This window comes from Dysidea avara, chromosome 5 (assembly GCF_963678975.1).
Source record: "Dysidea avara chromosome 5, odDysAvar1.4, whole genome shotgun sequence".
Taxonomy (NCBI): Eukaryota; Metazoa; Porifera; class Demospongiae; order Dictyoceratida; family Dysideidae; genus Dysidea; species Dysidea avara.
Window position 1 is genome coordinate 22290707 of NC_089276.1, and position 17711 is coordinate 22308417.

The window sequence follows — 17711 nt, forward strand, 5'->3', positions numbered from 1 at the left end:
TCATCTGAAGGCCTTGATTCGTTGCAGTGGCATATTATTTTTAATCTTATATCTGAACAAATTCATGTACGTGAATCACTGGTACCAGTTACATATAGCTGGCTAAATATATAATCCATCTTTATTGGGACTGATGGGACATGTTAACCATGCAGTGATAAAACTGAAGGTTGTAGAAATCTCAATCAGTCAGACAAGCATAAATGGATGGCTGCAGGATAGAGGCTGCCCTGGTTTCCTTTCTGCAACTTTTCAAACACACTTAATATAACATTTTAAAACAGGCTGTAGGACTTACAGCACTTGTGCTGTAAAGCCTTAATAAATAAATAGCAGAGAGAAAACCATGCACCAATGATTAAAGATGACAATTTTGTATAACAACTGAATTAATACAAGTGAGTACTCCTATATAGATTTGAAATCCCAGGAAATAAGAATCCATAGGAAACAACTTTCTTTGATTCTGTACAGTCCTGCTCCACATCACCAGTGTTATGAGATATTACTGTTAAACAGAAGGTACAGACTAGCCATTTTACAAAACAACTGAAGTATAGCTTTAACATTCAAATACGCACATGTGATCAATAGCTTTTTGTCTTGATTCTGTTGTGTAAATATTGTTAAACTAGTTATACCTTGAAATAGAACACACTGGTACACACTGTATTAGCAAGTATTACACACATGTAATCATTCACATTACATAATGATTATCTACTGTCCATGTAATATTCTACACACCACACACTGTTGTTAACATATTCAGTTATGAGACATCATCTTGTAGGAACTCTCTCATGTACTGATTGACCAGATCAGGACGATCTTGTTGTACCCAATGACTGCACTTGGGAATGTGTCTGGTTGTCAACACATCACATCACTGTTGTTATGGTAAATAACTTACTTTACTATGAGGTTGGTTGCTACTGAATCGTGTTGGTCAGCCATTTCTTTAACAAGTGCACCATCTTCATCACCCTGCATGTAAAACATTACCATATGGATCTTTTGAAGAATATTTCATTTACATCTATTCACATGGCAGGTTTCATGCACTATCTTAATAACAGTTAGACGTCAAGAACCAGGGTTCTACGGGATTTAGAAAACTCGAAGGCCCTGGGCTGTAGCGCCTGAGCGCAGCGAGGGCGCTACTAAGGGCCTGAGGGTTTTCTACATCCCGTAGAACCCAGTGGTTCTTGACGTCTAACTTATTTAGACTACAACTCGTTATTGTACCTTGAGTTGACAGCTGCTTGTAAATAGGAAATGTATGGCTAATTACTAGAAACAAGCCCTCTACACCTCCCTACATGGCGGGACCTCAGCGTGGCTGTTGCTACCCGTTTAAATGCCCATGCGTTGCCAATGTTACAGGCGCGTGCTATGTATCGAAGTACTGGACTCAGCGAGTGGACTACAACTCATTGTTGCTGTTTTTGTGCCTCGACAGCTGCTTGTAAGCAAGTAATGTAGTGTTGATTAGTACAAACAAGCCCATTACACCTCCCTATAATTCAGTACGGCTGTTACTAGCCATTTAAATGCCCATGCGTTGCCAATGTTACAGGCGCGTAATTATCGTGTTTCGTATCGCCTCAGAGCGTGGTCTCTATTGGACATGACCGTGGCTCTACGAGATTTAGAGACCACGTTTTTAGCCAATCAAATTTCAGTATCAAACTTGTTGTAGTCTAATAATGTGTAGAATAGCATTTATATACACAATATTGGTAAGTACACATCAACATACATGTTGTGTATAGCAACAGCATATACTATGTATGTACATTATGTGCCAGGGTTGAAACTGGGTCAGTACTGCTGATTCAGGTGAACCACTGATCCAGAGAGCAATCTGGATTTGACTTGGGCCGGTTGTGACCCAAATTTGAGGTGTGCAATAAGACTTGCATTTTGGGTGCTCTACTAGTGCAATAAGACATTGTTGTAAACACACATATAGTATGATAACTATACAGGTAAACTTTACAATTGAAGATCAGTCAGTGGACATGGTTCCATGTGAGTTTACAGACAGCAAAACACATTTCCTACAAGTGCGTGTGGCTTCCTATATACTAACCCACCTTACTGATAAATTACTATGGCTCCATGTATGCTGACAGACAGTAACACATAAACACAATTAGTGGGCGTGGCTCACTGAGCTTATGTAGCAGGACTTGAATGTGACATACTAATATAAATTATTTATTTCACATGTGATCCAATCCAGGTCAGATTCTGATATTCTATAAAGTGGGTCGGACCTGGACAAAATGTTACCCAGGTGATCCAACCTGGTTTCAACCTTGATATGTACTGTACACTATTGTTGAAGAAAATGAATGAATCAAACAAAACTTAGTGAAATGATTGGCGCTATAAATAACATAGTTATGATACTGTCAGTAGACGAATGGCTTCATTTTTTGCACTATATCAAAGTAAGGACTCCTTCTACAATACATCCATGTCTCATGCATACACAGTTAAAGCACTGCCATGTATTTTGTATGCACAAGGAGGCATGTCAATAGGCTAATACAGCACAAAGTGAAGCTGAATGCTGCATTAGCCTCGAGACACCACCAAATGCTGTATTTTTCATACACGGGAGGTGCTTTAAGTGTTATGTTGTACTTCCTGGTCTTCTTGTTTGAAACATCTATCTCATGTGCTTGAACCACTTTAATTTTCAGTGATTGGACTATCAGTAAGTGTTTATGTAATCTAGTCATAGAACCAACCAGTAGTATTAGTCTGGCAGCGATTTACAATGACATATTACCTGAGTGAGGTTGTTTTCATAATATTCCATATGCATAACTGTTCTGCAAAATTGTACTGTATTTGCATAAGTGTACTGTATTTGCCTAATTATCTGCATATTAACTGTACTGTATGAGTCATACAGTACAGTTATGTAGCTAATTGGTAATGGACAATACAGTACGGAGCGGTACTTTGATCCTCCCACACAAACTATGATATATTTTATAAATACACTATAGTTAAGTAAGAGTTTAAGTCAGTGTCAAATAGCCAAATGAATAAATACACGTCCTCTTTGTCAAAATACATCTGTAAAGCTACATGTTAAATTTCACTGTAGGTCCTATATAATATGGTGAGCTACACAAACAGTCTAAAGTCTTGGTTGAGATTGAATCTGGCCATACTAACTCCATGAAGTTGCATAAAGTGCTAATAATAGTAATATTGTAAGACCTCATAAGTCTGATGAGTTGATGAGAACATTATTGATTGTGGGCCACCATACATACTGTACATATTATGTAAAATATAACCTTCAAGTTTTATCAATGCAGAAATAAAAGACAACTCATAACGATCATCTTACCCATATCAGTAGAACAGGTTTCTCCACCTTGTCACTGCTACGACGAAATGCTCTTCCAGTGGACTTGAATGCATTACGGTGATAATTAATAGCAGCAGTGAAAGCTCCTGGTTTAGAAAATGTGTACTTAAAAGCCTCCATCACTTCTTTGGAGAACCCTTCTTTGTTCCTTAATCCCTAAACAACAACAACAACAACATGAATACCAAAATAGCCAATCAGTTTTAAAATGAAGAACAAGGTGCATGATAACCAAATAACAGTATGCTGTGGTAATAGCTGTCATGTGTTTGATGCCACTTAAATGGCACTTTTAAAGTTGCATGGCCATAAGTTGGTGGCTGTAGGATTTCCGTAACTGGCACATGTGTTTAGTTAATTAAGCAATAATGGCATTGATTTAGTGATTCAAAATCTTCCCATGATTTGCATTATGAGCATCACCTGTAGATAAATGCCAGAAAAATTCAGATTTTGATTGGTCATTTTTCACTATATTTATGAGTAAACACATTCCCAGAATTTCTGGAGCTGTTCATGTTATTAGTTGGTCAAGTTCACTTTATCATACAGTACGATAGTACTGTATAGTAGGGACCACAAAGGTGTAGGTGTGGCCCATGAAAAAAACATCACCAAAAACCAGCCTTGCTTTTCCCAGACGATGGTGAGGCAGTATTGGTTAGGCAAAACTAAGCCCAAACAAGCCTTGAGATTGACCTGAAACGCTTTCAGCAAGTTGCTACGGAATTTAAAAATAAATTATTTAACAGAATTTTCTAGTGACTAACTGACTGACTGATTAAGTAACTGACTGATGCCTTTAGACAAGTGTAACTCGATATCAGCTAAGGCTACTGGCTTGTCACTTTGGCCTGAGAGGTGCCTTTTGGCATACCACAGTACGTACAATGTATTCTTCATGGACTTACCAGTGTCCTCCTTTGTGTCCCATTCAGTTGATTTGGCGGTAGCACACGATGGCTTCCCCTTGTAACGGAAAGTGTCCATATTTTCATAGTGGTTACTTTGATTGCAAAGGTGCTTTTCGAACAGTTCTTGATTTGTAATACTGTGTAACGGGTCTAACATAGCTGACAATGGAGCGTAATGCATGGATACTTCACTTTTCAGACGATGATCGATACAGCTGGGGCATGCGGCACCATTTCTTTGGCAGCATGCATGGGCTCACCAGTCATAATAATATATTACAAAAAGTTAACAAACAAGCACACAAAAAAATTTGGAATTTTCAACTAGAGTAGGGACCATAGCACATTGATACAAGGTGCTGAAACAAACTGGAGTAGTGCATGATATTATATCACAGTAAAACAATAAGAAGTGTTAAGTAGGGATATAACACTTCTTATTGTTTTACTGTGATTTGATATCATGTGATGCTATCTACACAAGTATGTGACGCTAGACAGACCAGACCTATAATTTCTAATAGAAGGGGTGGACATGCCAGACTAGGATCCAACATTGTGCAGTAAAATACAATCTGTATATTGACATGATGATCCTTGTCAGGCCTTTTCCATTTGTAGTTCCCATTACCACTTTCCGTTCTTGTTCCGTTCCCATTTTATTGACTGCAAGTATATAGCATAAATGATGAAAGTTTGGTGACATACGTTTGATGAATCAGCATCCAAAGTACGTAGGTTGGCAGATGAAAGTTTGGTGAATATATCATGCAGTCAAAAAAAATAACTAATTGGTAAACAAAGTTCCTTCGATTCACTAAATTTGCCCAAACTTAAGTCACACCAAACTAACAACATTTACGGTACATGCAATAATGCTAAGAGAGAAAATGTAAAAGGTATGTAGGCATACACACTACACAAAAAGAAAAAAGTTACATGAAAAGGGCGTAAAGGGCAATGGCATACAGATCACTAATCTAAGAGTCTATCACACTTGTCACAAATCAAAGCTACATGATCTGAATATGTAAATCATTACAGTTTATATCTAACTAAAGACACATGGTCTTGTATTAACATTTACTTACCATTGCTTTGGAAAAGAAGACTCTTTCCAACAACTTGTAGTCCCTGGCACACATCATAATCTCAGGAAGGTACGGTAGTTGGTAGACAAACATGTACTGTCAGACACATGACATAATGACAAAGTGATCCATAATAGTACTACACTGACTAACCCAAGAGTTCATGAATTGCTTCCAGTTTGAGGACACAGTCTTCATGTATATTCTATAACGAAACATAAGGAATTACTGTATGTACAGTGACTTCCCATTACTATACAAAACTGACTTGTAATGTGGACAGTCCATCACAACAAAACGATCTACCAACTCAGGATGACTCTGAATTAGTGTCCTTTACAACAAGGTAATCAAATGAAATTTGTAAATACATGATGGTCTTTACCAGGCCAGCATTCCTCCCCAATCATGAGCCACTAACACACAAGAACTATATCCTAGTGCTGGTATTAGTTCTGCTATGTCTTGTGTTAGCATCTCCAACTGATAATCTTTCTTGTGAGGAGGCCTCTCTGTGTCTCCATAACCTCTGTGTAGACACAAATATGTGAGCTACTGTAAGCGGGAAATTCTGAGGGGAAAATTTTTCACATCTGTGGATTGGTTCCAATCTGCAAAATATTCCCCATTTGAAATATGCGGCTTGGTCGAAATGGCATTGTTTGTAACATATGAAGAAGCAACATTTCCTCCTCAAAAATTTGAATAATAGCCATTCGCAAAACATTTCCCCCTCAAAAATATCTCACTATGCAGTATCACATTACTCAATCAGCAATACTTCAACATACGTACTGAGCTGTCTTGAAATTTCATAATATTCTGCAGCACACTTAAATACCAATACACCTAGGCCTGCTTCTATTTAAATCAGTTGTAAACAGGGTATTATACTTCTTGTTTCAATGTTTTTACTCAGCGTTCTAACAGTTCACGCTGTGTTATACAATACTAGCACGGAAACTGTACATGTGAGTAATTAGCCACATGGATAAGTCCACAGGATATAACCTTTTACAAGAGAAATGGTGGAACTAAAGGTACAGTACATAAACATACATGAAAGTTTACATATAACAACGGATGGGAATTATTCTCAGTTATTTCTAAGTCTGAGATATTTTGTACAAGAACTCATTGGTAAAACACTCAATTCCTCTAATAAAGCAATCTTTTTTGTCATTCTGTCGATAGAATATTTAAATACTACTGACAGATATCCAACTGACCACTGTTAGTTTACTGCTAGTACATGTTGATGATGTACCTAAAATACTGCGCATTTTATTACACACTCTACACACATGCACATGTACAGACACAGAGTTAGATAGACATCACACATGTACATACACTCGCACATACACACAGACCACAATGTATCTAGCACTATAATAGGTACTTGTACACACCTTAAGTCAACAGCTACTGCATAATAATCCCTACCAAATTCTGGTAGCTGGAATCTCCAAGAAAACCAAAACTAAAGTAAGCAACAACAATCATAATATGGAAATGTTGCTTTGTTAACACAGACCTCTGGGAATCCATGTAAGAACAGCATTAGGGGTTTTCCCTCAGTACCATTAGCAACATAATGGAACTTGATACCATTGGCTGTAACATACTTGTGAGTACCATAAGATGGATCTTGTAGAATTTCTGGTTGAACTATATATTAAAAAAAACAACAGGCAATTAATGACAGTATGATGATGAGAGACGTCTTATTGATTGTATTAGGACAATATACAACACAAGTACAGGGGTCTAGACTCAGGGGTACCATTCCCTGATACCAACATGATGGTCAATACAGGAGTCCTGGCAAGATCCTGTATGGGCAGGAGACAGCAATGTGAGCAGCCTGCTCAAATAGGGACCTTATAAATTTCTGCATCACTTGATTAGCATTAACCACTTGGGCAATTGTGTCTGGCATGAAATGGCCAATCTCGATGGAAATGAGATTAACAGATAAGCCAGAAAGCTGAAGGTCATATTGTAAACAGCTATATTGATCTTACTTCCGAGCTCTAGCAACCAAAAGATGTTTGTGAGGATAGTTTTTAGTTCGAACAAAACAGATGGAATTAATTATGAAACCCTTCCTGTGCTTAAGTATAATAAGTACAAGAAGCTGGCCAAATTATAAATATACCATATAAGTAAGAAGCAGCAGGTTTTTTCAGCTGGTTACCAGCTGAAAAAACTTTGTAGCAGCTGCCTGTGACAGGTCACAAGTTTCATTAGTTGTAGTAAGCCCTGTTCTACAAATTAAACCATTGCAAGACCTGACCTTCACTTAAGACTTGGTGCTTATTTCAGCCCAGCTTTAATACGGTATACAGTAGGCCTAGCTGGCTATTATACAGTAGCATATTTTATATTAGAGGTTTGCAGTTTCTCAAAAAAAGTCTTGACCTGAAACCAACCTCATAATACCTTCATGGCTGCTAGGCAGTTCGTATAATGCTTACACTAGTACTATGTAACAGGCTGAACATAGCTAAAAACAGAACTTTACTTTTTTTCAGTGATTTAATTATAGCATTTAAACCAAGAGTTAATAATAGTGGAGAGTGTGTCTAACACAATACAGAGCCTCTGCAAATGATTTTGTGTGATTCAAAGGGATTCTCTCAGACATGCTAACAAGAGCACACTGGCAGTAAAAGGAAATATGATTGCACACTGGAAGAACAAAGAAATGTGATGATTAAAACAATCTTCACATATAGAATATACTACAAATCACAAAGTTTTACAGAGGAATCCTTTTCAATCACACTAAATCATTTGTAGAGGCTCTGTATTGTGCTCTCCACTGTTATTAACTCTTCATTTAAACGGATGTCAAAATCCAGTCAAAATTTTCAGTCAGCTACATGAAATCTTTTAGTTGACATTTGGTCAGTAACATCTCAAGCTAAATGCAAGAACACATGTTAACATTATTCAAAGGAAGTGGTTACTGAACCGAAAGTTTTTTTTTTGTTTTTTGCGGATAACACAAAATAAACTGACAGTCATCCATCTACATGAACCAGTTGTATGTTAGGTTGGTATGCTCCCAGTATTCGACTTTAGGGCACTCCCCTAGTAATTGCCTAGAATATTCAACTTTAGGGCACACTACAAGTAGTACGTATTAGCATTAGGGTTAGGGTCGGGTTCAGCTTTGGCTTCTTCTTCATCTTTAAGTTACGTTCTTCTTACTATAGTACAGCTTACTTCTTGACTCACATTTTTTATAAGATAGAAAAGTAGGGGAGGTGGGTACAGCTAGCAGTGATAGCACACTGACCCAGCACACCAGTTGTTCCCCAGATAAGTTTTGCGGGGTTTTTTTCTCTCGTTTTAGTAACCCTTTTTTCTGTCAGTTCAATACCCAGTACAGTTTATTGCACTGACTGTCCACTACCTTGTTAACACGTAAATGACAGCATTTAGTCTATTATTTTTAATTTAGCCAACATTTTAGTATGTTGATGCTCCAAGCCACGCACATGCGATAACAAGCTGCAAAGGATTTGGGCGTTACATGCAAGTGACATAGTTCATATAAGGCTATAAGGCATCAGCTTGTTATTAGAATACATGATCAATCGTGACAATTATCGCGCTCACCGTCTCGTTTCTTCTGGTGAAAGAAGGTCAGAGGGTGCTTCACAAACTCCAAAATCGCCCGAAAGGTAGCACAAGAACCCCAAACGACGATCATAGAATAATACAATAATCCAAATAGTAGTCTGTTCATGGTGTCCAAGATGGTGCAATCTTCCTCGCAGTCTCAATCGAGGTCTTAATTTCCTTAGCTCGTGACCGGATCTCAGTGTCTAAGGGGGAAATCCCAGGTGAAGCGAAGTTTCTCTTTCCAAATGATGCACTAGTCTTACCAGTTCTCGTGCTGCTGATTCAAGCGTGCTGACTTTTACCTCAAGACTTCTTGCGGTATTAGAACAGATCTAGGGGAGGTCGAACCATATGGTCGAACCGAGTCGAACTGGTCGACTCTAGGGCACACTCTAATTTAAGCGCTACTTACGCTGTAATCATGATCAGCTGGGTATTATTGGTCACTTCTACAAGAGCTAAGAAAAAAACGGACAAACAAACAAAAGAAGCCTACTTGTGCACACTTGTAGTAACTAGCTATACCGAGACTTGAGTAGAATGCATTCATAAACATAGCTGGCTATACTGAGATGGATAACCGAAAAGCCAGTTGGCACTGTGTGTCCGAGGAATGTAGACAGTAGACCACAACTATCAAACACTGAACTATGTGCAAGAGATCAACTAACTATTTGCTACTGGATCACAGATATAAAAGTCATAAGGCACCAAGAATACAAAAGGTGTCTTACTCAATTGTAAAAGTATAGCTAGTATCTACCAATGGAGAATCTAAAACATTCTATGTGTGTTCTGATCTTGGGAAAATGTGCACTCATTTTGCCAAAATAATAATCAAAATTAATGTATTATACTTTAACTTCTGTCTATAATTCCCATTGTAGCTATGTCTGCAGATAAGAAGAAATCGGATGAAACAGGCACCAAAGCCAGTTTATTATAGCTTTGGGATATTTAAAACACAAAAAGAAGTGAAATCCATACAAAAAAAATGGTGCAGCCTTCAAAAGCCTGAGTGAAAAAATTGTGAAATCAAAGGTGGCAGACAAGAAAAGGCTGCAATTTATAACGGCTGTGTGCAGTGTGTGCATTATTAAATTTATCTTTGATTTCACAACTTTTTCACCCAGATTTTTGAAGTTTAGACTACCAATTAATCGTTTGTGCATTCATGCATACTGACCAGTGATGGGGTGGCAATACAAGATAGCATTATGTAATGCACTTTCATTGAATATACAGAGTGTATCATGCAGATGTTGATACTCGTAGGATCACATGTACACTGCTTGCTCCTATATAGGCCTGTCATTGTATTCACATAATGTAATTATAATGATGAGATACCTTTTATTTTTAGGTAGGTAGGTAGGTATATAGTTCAGTAGTATAACACTCCCATTTGGTGATAGCCTTGTAGCATAACATAATAATCATGTTAGAGATCTAACTAGAAGCCTCCTCATATGATTGGTGGCCAGCTACTGTATAATACTGTATACATGATGAATGACACAGAGATTAGTCAGGATGTACACATTGTCTACTTCAGTTGCTGCTCTGTTTATAGATCCATTCATTATGTTGACGGCATACAGTAGATCCTTATAGTTGCATGGTGTACCATTGAGTTGTAGCTACGTGACACAGCAACTAGTAGATGTCTGTTCGTGGGTGTTGTGTATAACACTAGCTACTTTGGAGATAGCTACTTCCTTGGTTCATTGCATTGCTGCTGACTTTAGTTTAGACCCTAGCTAACTAACGGTGATGATCTATGAAAAATAGAAGGCCCAACTGAAAACCGTGAGTTTAGAGCTACTGCTTGTGAGACCTTGAACTTGATAGTGAAATTGTGAGACTCACAGTAAATCTGTGAGGATTGGCAGGACTGCAATGGACACCATCAAAAACAGGCAATCTTTGTTAATCATTTCCCTCTAGTTTTGATTTAGTATTTCATGCTGTCTAGGTGCCAATCCTGACTTACTTCCCATAACTTCAAGATATACAGTAAGTATGTAGTTACTTTAGGTTATAAATATATACAAGTGTAATTACTTACAGTACATTTATATTATTATGTTCTGGCTGTTGGCAGTTTCCCACAGACCTATTAATGCAGACCCATTATATATTAAAAGTCCCTTTAAATTAGTTACTGCATATATAGGGTAAATGCATGAAAAATAAAATACACAAATTACAATATCTAAACAGTTCAATTGCTTTCTAATACATGTTAATGCAGAAGCAATAATAAACAGCACTCTAAATAAAACTATGTGCATAAACTTTTATACTAAACATCATAACATGCAAACAACGAACTATTCATCTGTGATTACTTCTTTTATCATAAAGAAAATTTCCCTACAAAAATTTGCAGCCAAGTGAGCATCATTGACTGTTGAACCTTCTCCAGGCAAAGTAATAGTACTTGAAGTAGTTTCACTTGGATAATTTATGTGAGTATTATATTTCATTAAATGTTGTGTATGTTTAAGCAATTCAGGCAAAAACTTCAGCTGAACCAAGATGTTTGCTAATATGGTTAGATCATGACTTTTCAAGCTAACTTCTCCAAGGCCACACATTGCATACATTCCAGCTTTCAGAGATTTTTCTGCCACCTCATAGGCTTTGGTACATATGACAGAAGATAAATTTGATTGTGTTGCAAGCTCAACATTTAGAGGGAGAACAGCCTTATAATCATTTTCAGCAAGATTAATCCATTGTTTAGCTTTACTAATATCTATTTTAGGCTGTACTATATCAAAATGTATCTTATCCTTACTTTCTTCTGATGCTTGAATCTTGTAAAATCCAGCAATGCGGTTTAGTTTACTAAATAAATTTTGTACCTTTGATACATAATCTCCTATTGCTTTCAAGCATTCTTTATTTGAGGGTAATTCATCTTCTGCCAAACCCTTTTCTAACCTGTCCATTTCTTGCATCACAAATAGATCTATACTTGTTGTCTTGCAGTATGTAGCAAGATGATGGTGCAAATATAACCTTTTAATTCCTCTTTCCCTCTGTTCCTGAGGCAACTGATACAATAGTTTGACCTGTGCTCTTATATCTGCAAAGAGAGAGTTTGATAAAGATGACTTTCTTTCTGTTGCTAATGCTTTTGGATGTAGTCGACATGATTTTTTTGGTAGTGCAAACCTGTATAATTGCAATACATTGACCGTTGCTTGTTTCTCATCACTAATATGGACACAGTATTCCTTTTTAAAGTAATTCTCTGCAATATTTTCTACTTGATACAAAATTTGAGCATACACAAAACAAAAGCCTGACTTTTCAAATGCAACCACTTCTTCTGGTTCAAATTCATCTACAATACATTGTTGTAGAGTGTGATGCCAACATCTAGGTATGTTACTTCCTAGTTGCATTCTGACAGCTTCCATTTTGATTGGGCCAGAACTTTCTTCATGTGTGACCCATTTCTCGATAACCTTTGCAACATCATCTAGACTTTCACAGGATAGCATACGTCCAACAACAGTCCTCATTTTTTCTGCTAAGCTGGTATTAGTGACATTTACCTTTTGCAGTAGACTGTTAAGTAATTCTGCTGATAAATCTTCAACTTCAAATAAGGAGGATAAATCATTAGTGAGACACAAAGTTGCTTCAACTTCGTTGTAGTGAAATTTCTTTGCTATTTCCTTCATTTCAATGATGATGCCATTTAGTTCAAAGGTAGGTTTTACTTTGACTTCTTTCACACATACAGTTTTTAAGGTATGTTGAAATTTACTGACAACATCACTTGCAGCATTTCTTTTGCACTTCATAGTAAGTTCAGTTATTGCAGTAAAAAAGTAAGGTGATTTTAGAACTGTTTCAATGAATGAAACTTTCCAACAGGGAGTTTCTAGTGTACTTTTATTGTTTAAACTGTACTTCATAAGAGCACTAAATTTTTTAACCTTAGTGATGGGTGAATGCTTCACAATCTCTTCAACATATTTAAACTCCATGCCAACCAGTAGGAAGTTTTGGATAATCACTATGAATGTGTTTTAAATCATTTACTACTAGTTTTGAACAATCAGTAAAAACCTTTCTTTCATTCAATAAGTATATCACACCAGATATAGAAACTGAGCTGTGGCTGTTACAAATTTTAGTCAGTGCTTCAGTTGCATTCATAGCTATACTCAAATCTTCTGAATGGACTGGATCTTCACCATACTGTTGCTTCATTGTTTGTAGTACAAATTGTATGTGACTAAGAGTTATGACAGTTTCCACACCAATAGCATGAAGAAAATAACTATCTAATTCCATGTCTAGTTTGTGCAAGTAAGGGCTGTATAGATTCACATCATGACTTCTCACTACTTGCTTAGGCATTGCAAGGAAATAGCTATTCTGATGTTTTACTGGAAATATGTTGTAGTGAACTAAATCTTCCAGAAATCTTGTAATACGCTGGCTTTGCAAGTATTTCAGAATTTTGTGCACAGCCATGTGCAATATTTGATACAAATCCTCAGAAATTTGTATTTGATGATTAGAGCTTTCATGACTAATCAATGACACATTTTTAAGGTTGCTTATGACTTCATCAGCTTTAGGGTGCTCAATGACATTCAAGTCTCTCAACCTAGATGATACCACTGAGTATCTTCCATCAGATGTGGGTAGTTGTACCAGTGGCATGCATGTCCAAACAATATATTGGTTGCTAATTGGTGAGGATCCTGCATGATAGCTTGGTTAAGGTGATACTCTGTTCAGCAATTTCTTTACCAGCCAGTAGCCTTAATCTATTAAGTTCAGGCACTTCTTGAACAATAGCTATTTTAAAAGAAATTTCAGCTAGAAACCTTCGAGAATGAATACCAGTTCTCTCATACTTTCCTGTCTCATCTAGTATAACACTTATTAATTGTTTAGAAGCTTCTTCCTTATTAGGTATATTTTCAATATCTTTACAGTACTGAATAAAATCTTTACAGGTTGGAACAGTCTTCAACCCATAAAATACTAAAAATTCTCTGTAGCATTCTTCCTGCAAGTATTTTGGTAAAATCATCTGGTCATCAACAAAAGTCTTGAACAATTCTAAACTGGGATCGTGAAAGTGATTTATCTCATGAATCCCAGTTGAACAGTGAATGCATTTTAAGGACTTTAGCTTACTAGTAAACAATTCTTTGCCTTTACGATTGTCAAATCTGGCTCCATGCACCTTTTCTGCCAAAAATTTTAGATGCCCAACCATTTCATCTTTGTCAAATTTATCAAAAGAAGGAAATATATATTTGCATTATATCTCATATACACTTAGTTTAACAATGCCAAGGTTTATGGCTTCATGTTATCAACTTTTCCCATGGAGCAGAAGGGTCCAAAATGCGTAGATCAGGAAAGAACTCCATCCATTTAAGTTTACAACTTTACATACCTGATCTTGCCATATTAGTCAGGTTCACTATGTACTTTTGTTCAAAGTTTATGGAGATTAGCAAACCTATATGTTTTTGGAAAGCTTAGAGCATGAGGAATCTGAAAATCAATGTTTACATTTGCACATATTCCTGCAAGGTCAGCATTTTTAAATTTCAAAATGGCAGCCAATAAAGTAAGAAATTCCTGATATATCAATTTTAATTTGACATAAAAGTTCATTAATAAACTCAACAAATTCTCTGGTGACATTTTTACATCTCTATTTATTAGAGGTGATAGTTAATCATGAATAATTAGAAGTTTTTACAAATGGAATAGAAGAGCATCCATTATGCTGCAATAACTCAAGAATAGTTCTAAGCAAAAAGAATTGTGGAATATTCCAGATTAATTTAATGAGATCTTTGTATAACTGGAGCAAAGTATAAGTTTGGCTTTCACTGAAACAGTTCAAGCCAGAAAAAATTGAGTTACTCTAATAGAGCAGTCACATACTCTAATAAAGCAGTCAATTTTGAGTCCATATTGCTAATGTAGCAGTCACTTTCATGAAACTCCTAGCTAGTGTGCTTATGTTAGGCATAAATTTCAGGAGATTAGCTAATACTAGGTTTGAAAGAATAATCGTCATTTGCCTAAAATATTCTCTCTTAAAAGGAACTTTGTTAATTAGCAATTGGCAACTATGACTTCACTCTGACCAGATCCAAGAGCACTTTTGCACGTACCAGTTGGTGGCATGCATTGACACAGTTTACTATGTCAAATATAACTTTGCTCAAAATTTATGGGCCTACACAATTGTTATTAGAAAGCTTAGAGCATGGAGATCAATGCTTACATTTATACAGATACCTACATGTTAGTCAATTAGCAGTTTGAAAATAGCAGTCCATATGGTGCAACTTTCTCCATATATCAGCCTCTTATTGACAGAGAATTGTAACAAACACTATTTCTATGTTCTCACACCCATATAGAATCCATTAATAGCCTCTAAAATGCTAAGTAACTTAAAAGCAATTTATTTGGCAAATAGTTATTGCATGAAACAAAGTGAATAAGTGAATTATTAACATTGAGATGTAGAGTACAGCTATGTATAAAGACATCACGGCTATGTACGTATGTACATATACATGTATTTATATCTATTACAGTTAATTCAAAGATATGAACCTTATGTCTATTACAGTTAATTCAAAGATATGAACCTAACAATGATCAGCACTGTCACTGTTGTCATTTTTGATGTATTATACAGTACGATAGTACTATATATATATATTAGGGATCATGCAGAATTGAGCTTTTCTAGTTCAATATATCACCCTAAAACCAGTCTCAATTTCCCTTCATGACAGCTTGCAACATTGGCTAGGCATAGCCAAGCTCAAAAATGTCTTTAGACTAACCCCAAACTCTTCCAACAAAATTTCTATAGCATTTTAAAATTTTTCTATTCAACAGAATTTACGCTGACTGACTGACAGCCAAGCATAATTTGACATATTGGCTTGATTTTGCCAACTGTAGATGTACAATATATGCATCATGGACTTGCCATTGTCCTCCTTTGTGTTCCAGTTCTCTTCACTGACAATGCAAGGTGTCAATTTACGCTACATAACGTGATACAGCTTAACTGTGGCTGTGTTAGCTTATCACCGGTATTTTCCATAGCAATATGATTGATAGTGGAGACACTTCTCATGCTGTTCTTTGTTTGCAACGCTGTGTAACGTGAAAAGCATAGCTGAAAATGAAGCATAATGGCTACCTCCCTTTTTGCTACATAATTGATAGTTGGGACATGTGTCCAGGTGTATAGTTTTCCAAGTGCCCTTCTTCCTTTGATGCAGTATATGTGCAAGTTCACCAGTCATAATTATGTTAGTCCTACATTTAATCCCTATATTTCAGTCTATACAGTAGTGAACAAGAGATGTTACCTATATGCTGCAGTGGACATTTAATCCCTAATTCAGTCATTTATAGACTGAATGAAGTATAGGGATTAATTGTCCACTAGTATATCTGCAGATGTATAGGCAACCTTTCTTCTTTCACTACTTTTTAGCAATTCCCTTGTTTCTCTACTTTTTTGATCGTAATCCAACTTTAAAATTTTCATTTTTCCTTCTACTTGTATGTATATATAAATCTCCGTCACTTGTGCATCTGTTCCACACAAACACAGTTCTGTGCAAGGTAAATCATTGCAATAACACCAGCATTTTAGCATGGAGCAGTTACTTGTAAGCCTGTCATTAAAAGCATCTTGGCTAGATCTTTGTCATCTTCTGGATAAGAATCACTCCATCGACAATTGCAATATTTGGATTATTTAAAGATGGTAATCATTCTGTCACCAGAAAGGAAATTTACATTGGGTTAACAGTTAGGTAACAGTGGATACTAATTTTCAAGATCATGTATCAATTTTAACTTGTTGGTGCATGTCTATCTGGTGCATAAAATTGCTCTTGGTGATCATGGTGAATTCATTGTTTATGTAAAAAGGAAACTTCCCTTTTAGGAGAGAGCTAATTCCAATTACTTTTAAAATGAAAATTCTTTCAAAATTCATCTAGTGCTAATTATGCTAAACATACGTAAGCACATTAGCAAAAAAATGGGCTCAAAAGTTGACTGCCTTTAAGTGACTGCTCTATTAGAGTATCTAAAATTTCAGCTTTTCTAGGTTTGAACTGTTTTAGTAGAAGTCATATTATACTCTGCACTAGTTATACTTTGCACCTGTCCAGTTATGCTCCAAATAATCCAGAATATTCATTAATTCTTTTCACTATAAATTATTCCTGAATTATTGCAGTATAATAGATGTTCTTCTATTCCCTTTGTAAAAACTTTCAATTGTTCATGATTAACTGTCTCACCTCTAATGAAAAGAAGTGTAAAAATGTTACCAGAGAATTTGTTGAGTTCATTTATTAAACTTTTATGTCAAATTTAACTTGATATATTAGAGTTTTCTTATTTTATTAGCTGTCACTTTGAAATTAAAAAAATGCTGACTTTGCAGGAATCTATGCAAATGTAAACATTGATTTTGAGATTCATCATGCTCTAAGCTTTCCAAAAATGTATAGGTTTGCTAATCTCCATAAACTTTGAGCGAAAGTGTATTTTTTGACATAGTGAACCTGACTATATTATTACTTTTGGATCATATAAATTTTCATCAGGTGGAAGAGAAATTAAATC

At 36.1% G+C, this 17711-nt stretch overlaps 1 protein-coding gene across 1 annotated transcript; it reads right to left on the reverse strand.

Annotated features, from left to right (window-relative positions):
• Nucleotides 1-607: 607 nt before the first annotated feature.
• LOC136257015 (epoxide hydrolase 4-like) lies at nt 608-9452 on the reverse strand. The gene is made up of 11 exons (XM_066050104.1): nt 9302-9452; nt 9033-9241; nt 6940-7073; nt 6815-6885; nt 5788-5931; nt 5671-5736; nt 5556-5607; nt 5403-5498; nt 3377-3553; nt 914-987; nt 608-866 (listed from the first exon to the last, which is right to left on the reverse strand). The coding sequence occupies exons 2-11, from the start codon at nt 9160-9162 to the stop codon at nt 773-775; spliced, it is 1038 nt and encodes a 345-aa protein (XP_065906176.1). The 5' UTR covers nt 9163-9241; nt 9302-9452; the 3' UTR covers nt 608-772.
• Nucleotides 9453-17711: the final 8259 nt, after the last annotated feature.